Below are 13,173 nucleotides of genomic sequence, written 5' to 3'. Positions count from 1 at the left end.
TATTTCCACCCACCCTCCTAAGTCAACACTTTGTAGAATCACCTTATGTTGCTATTGCTGATACACTTCTTTTGCAACAGTTTTTCTTTGCAAAATTGCTATAGTTAAAATGTATGGACAGTCTACCAACATTCATGTTCAACTCTTGTCACATATTCTCAATTTGATTTCAACCTATACTTGGACTGGGCCGTTGTGACGCATGAATATGCTACAATCTCAACCACTGTGTTGTAGCCATGGCTGTATGTTTGGTGTTGCTGTCCTTCTGAAAAGTGAACCTTTAACCAGTTTCACATGTTTGCAGCCACTAACAAGTTCTACAACAAGTTTGACCACTGTGGATTTTTCCATAATCTCCAACCAACATGCCATGTCTCACCACTGACTCCACAGATTGGTGTCAACACCATGTCTCATGGGATAGTGTCTCAGAGGGATGTGCATTGTTAGCTATCTACCACTAGGAATGCACAATATATTGGCATTAACATCAATATTGGTATATTGATCAATTAGTATCTGTCTGATATTAAGAAGTAATTTATTTTTATTTTGTTGATGTTTGAGTATGTGTTTTGGGACAGAGGGCAGTGGAGGATTTAACTGAAACAGAAATGCAATTTTTAGTGATGTCAGTCTTTCAGGGTGTCTAAAGAAAAATATATGTAATATATAGAACACAGATACATATTGGATGTCTGCCATTACAACAATAATAGTATCAGATACTGATACCAGCCCATCCCTGTCCACTACAGGTATGAATGATTTTGTAAGAGACTCTATATGTCAGGCCTAATTTATACAGCTGGTAGAAATGTGAACTTATGTAGATTTGGCAATGTTAAAATAATTACACACAGACCTTTTACCTGTTAAGTAGGTAGTAAGGAAAGAAATAATAATCCCAAATAAAAGAGAGTGACACACATTTATTCAGATTGTAGACCTACCTGAGTGCCCAAGCCTCTGCCCAGTGTGCCGGAGCATTGGCTGAAATCACTGTTCCTGTAGCGAGGAGGAGCCTCCACAGGGCTAACCAGGCAGTCCAAGTTATCAAGGCTCCGATTAGTAGGCAGCTCTTTGAGGGACGGCAGGGAGCTGTGGGTCGGGAATTTGATTATTAGCCTCTCGTGAGTCTGAGAGTGGAATAAATGTAGGTTGTGTTTAATTGATGATTTTCTCGGGATACTTTAAATCAGACTCTTAAAAAAATTCCCTGTGGTGTTGAAATATTAAATACTGCTGAAATGTGTGGATGGTGATATGTATTAGCATGTAAAAAGCAGCACAGAGGAAACAGCAATTTATAAGCTGTCAAAAAAGGTTTGTTAAATAGTCTTTGTCATTGGCTTGGAAATCAATTTCCTCTGTTCTGACATACAAGGCTGGTTGGTGCTGTTAGTGGCAATGTGTGCACTAAGCAACAGCACATGCTGAAGGGATTTGCATGAAGCTAATTTCCATGTTTTTACATCAAGGTCTCGAGGAAGCAAGTTTAAAAGTCAAGTGCAAACATGAGCTTCAGGGTACCTGCAAGGGGAAAGATGGTACTGGGGCATCAAGGGCCAAAAATGCCACAATAAAACAAAAAAATAAATAAATAAAAACGTTTAAAAAAAACATAGACATCACAAAAACAAACAAAATAGATAAAGGATAATTATAAGAATTATTTAAATGTGGATTTTCTATTTATTATATTTTCAAATTATTGTTTTAAATTATAAATATATATTTTAACATTTTTTATTTTATTTTTTTTTACAGGTAAATAATAAATTAGTAGTAAAGTAATAAACATAGTTTTGGTTTGATTGTTTTTTTATGTATATGCTTATACATTTAAGCAATAGCTTTTTCAATTCATGTTCATCTTATGTAATATTTCTTTTTAAAATTATTTCTTTAAGAAACATTTAGGCAATCAGTTTATACTGGACCATTGTATCATGGAACATGTGTATATATATATATATATATATCTATATATATAGATATATATACACGCAACTCAAAAAAGGTTATTTGTATGTCTCTTTAAAAACATTGCTGCATGTTTTACCAGATTACGTTTCAATATTTATGTATGCATGCTTGTGCTTATTTATTGCACTGTGGCACTTTTGACCCTCTACTGAGGCACTAAGGAAAAAATATTAGGCAAGTGAGGGCAAAAACAGGTGGTGGGTAGTAGAGGGAGGGCAGGTGAGGGTGAAAGTAACGCCACACTGCCTGCCTGTGGATCACACTGACCTCAGATGCTGCATAGAGCATGCACTCTGCAGAGGAGACCACAGAAAATCCTCCCGCATGAGAGCGTAGCAGCGAGACCTGTCCATGTGGGTGTAGGAGTAGAGCACATGGCAAAAATTCACCTCTTTTTGCTTTTTCCACCAATTACAGAACGATGCAATATGTCTGTTCCCATATGCTCTAATTAAATCGCAGCTCCACCTTCATGTACAGCGTCTGTAACTCGTTTTAATAAACACAGCGGTTGTACAATGGGATGGTTGTTAGTGAAGGGATGCTGCCACCTGCTGTTTATCTTTGAGGAAACAATGTTAACAAAATAATTTACTGGTGAATTGTGTTTAAAGAAAAAACATAGACTAAAGGAAAACGATACGCATGGTAGCCAAAGCCAGAATTTCAGTGTGACTTATTTAAAGTTGCTCACTTGCGAGGTGGTGGCGGCGGCTGCTGTTCACTCAAGGATGACTGGGTGGCCTTCAGGTAGCTCTGGCGCCGTGCTGCTGATTTTGGAGAAGGTTTGGGGCTTCCCTCAGATTCCTCACTGTCTTCTGGGTCTCCCATTGCTTTAACATAGCTGCCGCTGCGCATCCTCCTGCATGGGATCTCCGATCCCTTGGTTTTTCCATGACCCAAATTTCCGGTCCAGTCCTCCAGAGGAACCTGTATAACAAATAATTTCATGCTTTCCTCATTTTAGCTAAGTGTATACTTCACTTTTTTTTTCCTGATATTGTTAGCAACATTTATCTCCAATTTTATGCAAGTGAATAAATGTTACCTATAAAGGATATGTAGCTGAAATCTGCAAATTGTTTTAAAAAATTTAAGAAAACATTATGAGCAATGAACTTACTAGAGAATTGAGGTTTGTAGTTGTAACTGGGCAAAACATGGAAAGGGTTAGGGAGTAGGGTGTATAATTTCTCAGTATCTCCTACCTGTAGAAACTGTTGTGCCAGGTCCTGGTGACATGACTTTGTCTTAAGCAGAGTCCTGTTGACAGTAGTTGAGCCTTTCTGCAACACTTGCCTGGCCTGGTTCAGAGTGAGCGTGGACCAAGTGCCCCTTTTCACCGCCATGTCATCCTTGCTCCCCCTGTTTCTTGGCTCCTCTTCCTTGGCTCCGACCTGCATCGCAGGGCATGCCAGGAACTTGAGGTCGCTGCTGCTTTTTGAGGTTTTAAGAGAATGTGCAGAAATTGTGTTATAGCCCTGTGGAATATGTCTGAGAGCAGTCTGGCTATCTGACACCGCTCTGCCAAGAGTCATCATACTCAGTGGGTTGCGGTAACCTACAGCGATAGTGCCAGCTTTGGTAGTGTCAGTGTCCAGAGCGTCATCTGAGCCCCAAAGGCCTAGTGTATTAGGTCTAGGTCTCTGTTTTGATCCCTCAGTCTTAGCCCTGTCTTTACTCTTACTCCTGCGGCTTGGTCTGCCACCTTCCTCGCCACCTCCTGTTGAATTTAGGCTGCCTTTCAGCCCCGAGTTCTCTAAAGACTGGGATTTGGCGAATAATTTCTGCACAGAGTGCATGATGTGACGGATCCGACCGGGGCTCTCACTGCGCTGCTTAGACATTCGTCCTCTGTGAAACTGTAGAGTGCTGAAGCCATCTCGCTGCAGAGGCAGGTGCCTCTCAAGCTGATCCAAAAGACTTGAGGGTAATCGGTTCATCTTAGCCGCTGCTGCAGAGGATATGGTAGCAGATCCACTGGTGATCATGGGAGCACCAGTCAAACCCAGACCCAGTCCCATACCCATCGACAACGAGTTGGACAGAGCAGCGGCCCTGCCCCCCTGCCCAACTCCCCCGCCAGGGATACAGCTCTGGGAGTAGTCGAGCTGGTCAGCGTGGGGGGTAAAATGCAGACGAGGGAATGTGCTGCTATTGGGAACCTGGCTGAAAGGCAGCAGACAGTCAGGGGTCAAAGAGGTGGGGCTGGTGGGAGTGTAGTGATGGAAATGTGGGTCCAAAGTGCCGTAGTGGTTTATTGTAGGACTCAACAGAAAGGAGCTGTGAGGATCAGACGTCAGGGGGCACAGAGGCTTCTGAGCACACCCCGCTGGTTCACATGAGTCAGACAGGTGGCGACTGCGGCTGGCTCCTAACCCTTTCATGGTGGCCGAGATGTCGAGCTCAGAACATGTCTCCAATCAGTCTGGGTCCAATGATGGGCTTCACCTGCATTAGGAAAACAGGGAAAGCAAAAAGAAATTATTAAACGAACTGAAAATGATTGTTTAGTATTACACTTGTACTGAGCTAAATTAACAAAGCTTGTGTTCTTTTTCTAATTAATTATGCATGAACAACAGTTAAAGAGCCACTTGTTTACAATCTTGGAACTGTAGAAAAGACTTTTACTCCTAAAGCTTAAATGAGTGAGAATCCAATTAGAAGTTTTTAATTTTCAGAAAATTAGATAGGGTAAAAAACTAAAGAAGTAATTTATTATCTCTGCAGCACGGGGCTTTTTACAGCATTGCAAAGCCCGTTTCCTCATAATAAAGTCTCAACAAATAGTGCGGTGAGTTGTTTTAATAAATCTAACCAGCAGGTGGCGCAATAGTAGAAGTTACATAAAAATAGTTTAAGAAATAAAACATTTATACTTCAGGTAAAAAGACTAACATTTAGGGAAATCTATATTAATAAATAATACAGCACTGAAATAAATGGGTGCAGAGAAACAGAACAAATAGATGTCCTTTCAATCATCTTGTGTTTCAGCTGGATTTTAATTTAACATGTTTAATAAAATTGAACTTTTTTTCTGGCATTTTAAAATATTTTACTTTGATTAACAAATTAAGTATTCCTTTTAAAATATGTCATAAATAATGTCACTTATTTTTTAAATTTATTTTATGTTAAAACATTTTCAAATGTAACAAGTTTGGCCTAATCGTACACAGTTTCAGTTTCAAAATGCAAGCTTTCAGTCCACCAACTATTTACTGCAACCAAAGGTTTCTTCCAAATTACCACAAAAATGTGATTTTCAGCTGTATTTTTATGGTAGTAAATATGGACTTCCTCAGGTAAAGCAATGGTGGGTTTATGTAACTTGTATAATGTTATGGAAGTCATCGGCTGTTCTGATGAACTTATGAAACTTCAAGAGTTAATGCTAAAATCAAGAGTTGTTTAATTTTAAGCTTTTCATGAACTTTAAATAAAAAAGAGACATATGTGTAGTATGGAAGCTACCTATTCTATTTGTCAAAAACACCTTAATTGTAAAAAATATCAGAAATATTAGGGATTAAAACATGTATCTGAAATATCAAGAAAGAACTAAAACTACAGTTTCTTAACTGCTTTTTTAGTTAAGAAAATTTAAAAAGCAGGTTGCTGGATAATGTGGAATTTGCTCACGAAGCTCATTTTCTCCTGACAGCCTCAGAACTTCATTTGGATATCTAATTAAACATTTATGGTTCTTTTTACTGTAAAAGATCAGCATCTCTTTCTCTAATAATTTTACTAAGACCTCTGCCTGTACTGCACTTTCATGTTTTAATAAAGAAAAAGGTTCTTCTGGAAAAATTAGACTTCACAAAGCTCTCACATTACATAAAAATCACAAATGTATGTTAAATATAGTTGTAATAAATGTTTAAACTATTCCTCATTTCTTTCTCGTCACCCGAGTGATGTATCCTTAAAACTTAAATTAAACTTCTTTGGTTTCAGTCACAATCTGCTTTATTCTGCCATTAATCACATAAGAGAAAAACCAGAGTTATTATTCTCAGCAAAGCGCACAGCTTTCTCTGCTTATGGTATGAATAAGCCAACCAGACAGCCGCAATCTCTTTATTAAACATCACGGTGATGTATAGCTCTAGGTATAACACTGACGATGCACAGGACTTTTTTATGACTCATACATGTAAATGAGATTAATATTTAAGAGCTGCTATTTGTTCCAGGGAATTGGACCCTCATTTCCACAAATCTTATTTTGTGTCTTTGCCAGCCTCCTAAAACCACTTACTGCAGCATTTATGGTATTTTGATTCTTTCCTTTAATACCAAGAGGAGAACTTGGATACAGGAAAAAAAAAATACATATTCTGCTTTAATTATTACATCAACTGGGAAAAGTATGCACTGTTTTCTGACTGAATTAAGTAATTTATGTAAATCCTGAATTATTTTCTGTCGCCACACATTAGCCTCATATTTTTAGTGGCATCTATGGTTAAAAAAGGAGGTAAAAAAATCTAAAATTAGAGAGACACTGACAAAAACAGGCCAGAACTTGAATCGTATGATTTTACACGTGACTTATCTGCTTCATAATCGCTCCATATGATCACTGAAAAAAGTCAATTTGTTTTCAATTATTGAACACAACACAGATGAGCATTGTCAGGTCATACGGACAGCAACATTACTCTGAGTATAAGTTGCTACTGAAGGAGGAAGATTTATAGCTATTTTCAGTAACAAGAAGCACAAAATATATAGGAACCTTCAGGAAATGATGGGGGGATTTTGGAGAGGCCTTCCAACCAACATGCCTTCAATTCCCATATTACAGAAAGCCAAACTTTTCACACTCTTTCTGATCCAATTAGTGATATTTTTTATGGTTTTAACTTGACAAGAGTATCTAGGATCTTTACACGACTCCACTTTTCCCTCAGACATAAATATGACACAAAGGTAGATATTTTATTAATGTATTCTTCAAAGTAAGAAAAACAAGAGAGCATTCCTTTCAAAATAAGATGTATATTGATTTTAAAAAGTTATAAAATTGCTACATAATTAGCTACTTGCCCAAATGTCTCCATATTTACAATGAGAGTCCTGATTGAAACATTTAAACCAACTGGAAACGTGATAAACGAAGACCCGCGTTGGTCTTGGCACCATTGACAGTGAGTGGGAGGGTAAAGCTCACAGATAGAGAGAGAACTGAAGCTGACTTTTCAAAATTAGATCATACGAGTAATGTTTCGCATATATTTATCAAGGATTACCAGTAATTACCAATAGGTTGCCAAATTATTTTATTTCTGTTACCGTGTTAAGCATAATGATGCTCCAGGTGGAGGAGTTGGCAACACTTTACCAAAATGACCAGAACTAGCACTGAATGAAAAACTGGTGAGTCTCTACAACCGGTTGGCACATTGTCAAAGCTGACTTTGAGCAGACGGTAAATTACACCAAGGTTATGAAAACTTACATTTCACGCAGCAGAAATTCATGCTGGATTAAATTCAGCCTAACAGATGCTGTCTGTATCTGAGAGGAATGACTCACCGATCAGTCAATGGAGAGAGCCCTCTCCCACAGCAAGCATGAAATCTGGCCTGGGAGCTGAACGTGGAATGTTAACTGCGCACATTTTCATTCCAGCGTGTTGCTTTGCCACTTCTTGCAGCTCTCTGACCTCCCATACAATCTAAAGTGTGAGAGCAGGCACTTATCTGAGTCAGTGCTCCTGGTCGCTCACAGCAGAGTGCTGACAAATACACCAGCGCTTTACGACGGCACAGCCTGCCGCAATTCATCCACCCAGGCTGACTGCAGCCTAACATGTTCGCATCCTGTAGGCGCCACTGCTGACAAACTGACACACACCTACACAATGACACACCAACACACACTGACACACACGTGGATGTGTTAAGCTGCTCACCCACCCATCTCCCGCACAAATGAAACTCTGACAAGTGATGAAAAAGGAATAACGTTCACAGTTCATGTCATTCCATCAAAGGTTCAGTGCATCTATGGCTACGTGTGTGGTGGAGGCCAGCGCGCTAATGCATAATTACAGGGTGGATGCAGGTAATGTTAGCAAATACAGCATGTATCCATGGAGGTTTGTGGAATCATAGAATCACAGGAGTCGCTTTGACCAGCAGAATCATGTATGTATCCCCACATGTGCTCTTTAAGAGCGACATATTAATTACATTTGTGGCTAAAATGGCTGCGATTTTACAGTTCTTTCAGGTATTAAATTATGTAATAATTCCAAAGTGATAGAGACACACTGGGAATTCACAATCAAAACAGAGCCTGGGGTTTTTCTGTGACAAATATTATATCCAATTTGATGTATGATGTTTGCAAAAGAACCAGAATGTATCGATATGTGTAGAAAAGTTTAAATAATGTAGTACTATCTCCCATGTTTAAATGTCATTTGTACATTTTTGTGTCATTTATTTTGCCTTTTGTATTGTTCAGCCATTGTCAATAAAGGTAAAGGAATACGCAAAAGTGGAGAAGAAAATCATCCACACACTTATCAGAAGGATAAAAAAAGACTTCTACAGTAAAGTATATGACATCCACTGCCTGCTCCCTTACTGCATTTAGGCAACGTTTTAACAAGGTCCAAAATGCAAAATTCAGTTGCTTTTTGATGACTATTTAAAACTCATAAAGACAAGCAGGACATCAGTGGAAATCTGTCAGCTGAGGCACAGAGAGGCTATAACAACTGCACTAAAATCTGGTTCCTGCTCAGGCATAAAACCTGGTTACTCTGGATGCAAAGTTTAGATTCACTAAATGAACCCCTTATGCTAATGAACTGCGTTTTCTGGTTTGCAGGATGTACTGAAAGTATTTCTGCGTTCTTCTATTTCCTGACCTTTTGGGAAAACAAAAATAATCCTGTAAAAATGACACTGACAAATGACTGGCAATTAAATTGCTATCTTTTGTTTCCTTTTTGCCAAAGGCTTTTTGTGCATATAGAAGAGCTTCTGGCCAGCTAACGCATTTAAGGGCAATAATCTCCCTCTTTTTATGTCTATTTAATGTCAAATAATTCCTGAGGGGAATATCTAGCCACTAAACGCTCCACCATGGAGACCAGCTGGTCGCTAACTGTGTGTTTGATGCCAAGTATGTAATGCAAAGCAGGCTCAGAGTACTTTTTTTTTTATTACTGTAAACAGCTGTGTGCTGCAGAGGAAAACAACAACACAAAATTATGAGCAGTGAGTTTGATCTGAAGGGAGCTGCAGAGAGTGGTAATGATTCTCTGCGGCTTCATTACTACCAGTGGCTCATTCACATTAACCATAATCATTCAGATTAGTATGAAGAAATATTGACCGGAGTTGCTTTAAATACCACGGGACAAAAACACCCATAAAGGTAAGAGACTAACAAAAAGCAATAAAGGCAGCAGTTAACTCAGTGTGGCTACATCAGCAAAAACAAAAAAAGGAGATAAATTAACAGATATTTTTTCACTCTTAAATACATTAACATCATAAAATTCTCAAGTAGAAAACTGACCGCACTGCAACAAATTCACCTGTTACCTTCACTGCATAAAGGGAACACATGGGAAAAGCTACTACGTCTTGTCTGAGACATCTTTACAGCTCAGTTTATTGTGTGCTCCAGCAATCTGAGCAGAAAATGACTTCCATTCAATCATGCCTTGATACAGCACTGCACACCGCCTTGATTGTGTTCCAGACCTGGGACCACACCTAATGCTCACTGTTGGAAGACGTTTGAGACTTTGTAGATTTTATTTTTAATGCACTCTAGTTCCCACTAAACTGCATCGTCACATGGTGAGTAAGTGTGATACGTCCGCGCTAGAAGCACCAGACTCTTCTGCCTGAAAATAAAATATGCATAAACGAGCTGCAAAAATTGATCACATCAGTAATAATAATAACGATCTTTGCGATCAAAAACCATGAAATTGTGTTTGACGTTACAGTGCACTGCATTAATTTAATGCCCAAGTCAATAAAAGTTGAGCAACTTTGGGAAATCAGGTATTTTTCAAAATTAGAAGAGTGAAACACACGAGCACACAGAAGCTGTGATTAAACTTTGCAACATGAAGGCTTTATAGACAAATTTAAAAGTTAAATCAATTCTGATTACATTTATTTTCTTTGTCCAAGCCACAAAGGAAGGAAAAAAAAACCTATTTACAGTTAATAAACAGAAACACACAGTCTAAACTCACACTAAATGAACTTTGGCACAATCGTAATCTACCCAGGGCCAGGGTAACAGCAGCTGCTTTATCAAACCTCCATCGTTGGCCCGCTGAGAGGTCACGTTACGAAGCCTGACGCTGAAGTATGGCTCTGGTTAATTCTGCCGCCAGGCCTGCTAACACACAGAAGCACAAGAGCTGCTGGTCTGCGTCCCACAGAGCCACCAAACAGGCCTGTAATAAATGTTTCTTGTAACTGTGCACTTCCCCTGCAGCCTGCAGTGATGAGCAGAGGGAGAGGCGAGAGAATTATCGATCTGTTCTCGCTCCTTGTTCTAAGGGTGAATATACAGCTGCTGGCTATTGGCTCCCACAGTCTCCAGCAGTAATCACTTCTTTCCTCTTATTGTTTCTCCAAGCCATCCACTCTCCTTTACCCTCATGTCCTGCACTTTTTACACAACAGTCCACTACGATTACTCACTGCAAGAATGAGCTATAGTGCTTTAAGTGATTTCTGTGGCTCATTTTTTTAAGTTCCTGTTTGTTTGCCAGATTTCCCAAATGAGAGTAAAATAAAATGCTGTGACATCCGGTGAAAATGTGTCTGTCTTCTTCCAGGCTTCCACAAGTACAAAGTGCATGCTTTCAGTAATAACACTTAAGATGGGCCATCCGCTATCTCCACTGTCTGGTGAGAATATACTAATAGCTTGTTGCACTTGGGAAGTTATGTCATCTGTGCTTCCTGTGGATAAAATAAGTGTTATTCTCTTCTGCCTCAAGCAAGCAAACAGAATCTTATTTATAAGGAGCACAAGGAAAATTAAAGTAAAATTAATTCAAAAGAATTTTGACAACTGTATGAATTTGTCTATCAGTAGATTTCACGCAGAGTGTTATGGACATGGAGACAGAAGAACACAATAATTCAATGTGACAAATATAGGGTGAGAGGAGAAAAACTAAAGCAAGAATTAAGGAAACACGCTGTGGAGACATTAACAATGACTATTGGTTGAATTGTATAAAGATTATAATTTTTTGAACAATACAGAGAGAGCAAGAATCTCTAAATTCATTTTTATTCTGTTGAATTATTGTATTAATGCACCATCTATGGATCAGTGAATACAAATTTCTCATGTTTCCTGTTTCTGTACCACAGATAATCTAAGGAGGTTCTCTTTTTAGTGCCTTGATTTCAAACTGCAGAGATGGCCAGTACGACTGCATGTCCAGTTAAATACCAGAGACACACGGATGAAGCTGAATCATTCTGACAGTGCAGCTATAACTGGAGAAAATATTTGTTTTAAGCATTGTTTATAACATCAGAGGCTGAAACACAGAGAACCTCCCCATAGAGAGGAATTAACAACCAAATGTTCAGTCACTTCAAGGCAGAACACATGAAGCAGTGAAAGTTGATTTTATCTCTATTTTAGTCCCTGGAAACTGATACATTAACCAGCATTTTAAGCTGATGACACTGTTTAGCACAAGCCAGTTGACCCAGATAAGACCTGCAGATCAGATTTTACTATGGGGCTTGTCATGTTTTGGGTAAGTCACAGGTACTGTGATGAAATCCTGGGAAAGACAGCGAGCCAGATGGGCTGTTTCATGTTGCTTCACAAGCAAGAGCAGCTGACAGCTTCCGTGCTTCTCCTTCTGTGTTTACAGAAGCTGTGCGAAGCACCTGCTTAGCTCTTCCAGGGATGTACATGTCAGAGAAAGCAAACATGCGCTTCAGAAAGTGAAAGGTTTGTACAGCACCCGGCGTGAGCGTCGCTGCTTCCCTGTCACCCATGTTTGAGTCTCCCCTGCTGGATGAACTGGAAGATTATTGGAACAATTTGCTGATTAAAGGGATCCCAAAGTACAGTTTTTATCTTACATTACAATAGAAATCTAATTAAGAGACATAACTTGCAGCTGAAGTCAATTCCTGCAGGGGCGGAGCGTTGGGGGGGCCCAGAGGGGGCCAGGATGGGAGGCAGAATATGACTTCAGGGATCCAGCCCTTTATCACTGTGACAAAGTGGTTCAGTTTTTGTTCACCACTTGTCCCTTATTCTTATTTTGGATACATTTACTTTCTGTAACTGGTCATAATGCTTAAATTTAAACATTAGTTTGCAATCTTACTTCATTGACTATCCCGGGTTTGTTTGTATTAGCATTATGTTTCAGTTTCCATCTATTTATATGTTTAGTTTAAAGCTACTACTTCTGGATTATTGGTTGAACTTGTTTTCAAAGTATATTCATGGTATTTGTGATCCTTTTTACTTACCATTGTTCCTTGTAGATCTGCAGCAGGTCAGGAGTATGGGAGCGGCCAGCCCAGTACTTCCTGCTTAAATGTCTGAATGATGTCACTGATTGCCTTGCTGGGTTCTACCAATTAGAGGGTTCTTTGAAGTATTGCTTTATTTGTTTTTCTTTAAAGTAACTTTGGAGTTATCTTGTATTATAGGGTTTATTTTGCAGACTATTTCATTATGTTGATGAGTTTGTAAATTAGATTAACAATGTTATTCTTGTTTCTGTTTAGATTTATTTATTTTTTGACCTGTTTAATTGTGGCTTGGTCCACTTATGTGCAGGTGTGTTGCCAATTGGCTTTTAAAACTGTGTTTTTGGAAGCTTGGGGGAGAGCAGAGGGTTGTCAGAGACTTAAAAAAACAAAACAAATAAAATCTGATTTGTCAACTGCTGATGCAGTTTGTTTCGTTCACCTTGAGGATCCTTGACCTCACTATCTTACAGTCACGTCTGATGAGAGAGCTGGAGAACTCAGTGCATGTCTCGAAACCAGCTGACTTCAGGATTATTAGCCCATCTGTGAAATTCAATTCCAGATGTTCTGCACAGACCTTAAAGTTTTGTCTCAATTTGTGAACAATCAAACAGACCAGAGTTCTAGAGAATTTCAAAGCAGAGTTAAACTATAAAAC

At 38.9% G+C, this 13,173-nt stretch overlaps 1 protein-coding gene across 2 annotated transcripts in view; it reads right to left on the bottom strand.

Moving 5' to 3' along the window:
* The window catches only part of dlgap4a (discs, large (Drosophila) homolog-associated protein 4a), a 31,048-nt gene extending 18,455 nt beyond the window's left edge, over positions 1-12,593 (bottom strand). Inside the window, exons 1-5 of one of the 2 annotated variants that reach the window (XM_044130635.1) lie at positions 12,510-12,593; positions 3,201-4,443; positions 2,687-2,922; positions 2,260-2,337; positions 957-1,104 (exon numbers count right to left, since the gene is read on the bottom strand). In XM_044130635.1, the coding sequence (XP_043986570.1) occupies positions 957-1,104; positions 2,260-2,337; positions 2,687-2,922; positions 3,201-4,379 (1,641 nt within the window). In that variant the 5' untranslated portion in view covers positions 4,380-4,443; positions 12,510-12,593. The remainder of the gene's footprint in view (positions 1-956; positions 1,105-2,259; positions 2,338-2,686; positions 2,923-3,200; positions 4,444-12,509) is intronic. The other variant, XM_044130637.1, reaches the window with a different exon arrangement.
* Between the last annotated feature and the right edge of the window lie 580 nt (positions 12,594-13,173).

Source organism: Gambusia affinis, linkage group LG01 (genome assembly GCF_019740435.1).
Source record: "Gambusia affinis linkage group LG01, SWU_Gaff_1.0, whole genome shotgun sequence".
Taxonomy (NCBI): Eukaryota; Metazoa; Chordata; class Actinopteri; order Cyprinodontiformes; family Poeciliidae; genus Gambusia; species Gambusia affinis.
Note: the sequence above shows the minus strand (reverse complement) of the source record. Positions and strands in the feature narration are given on the sequence as shown.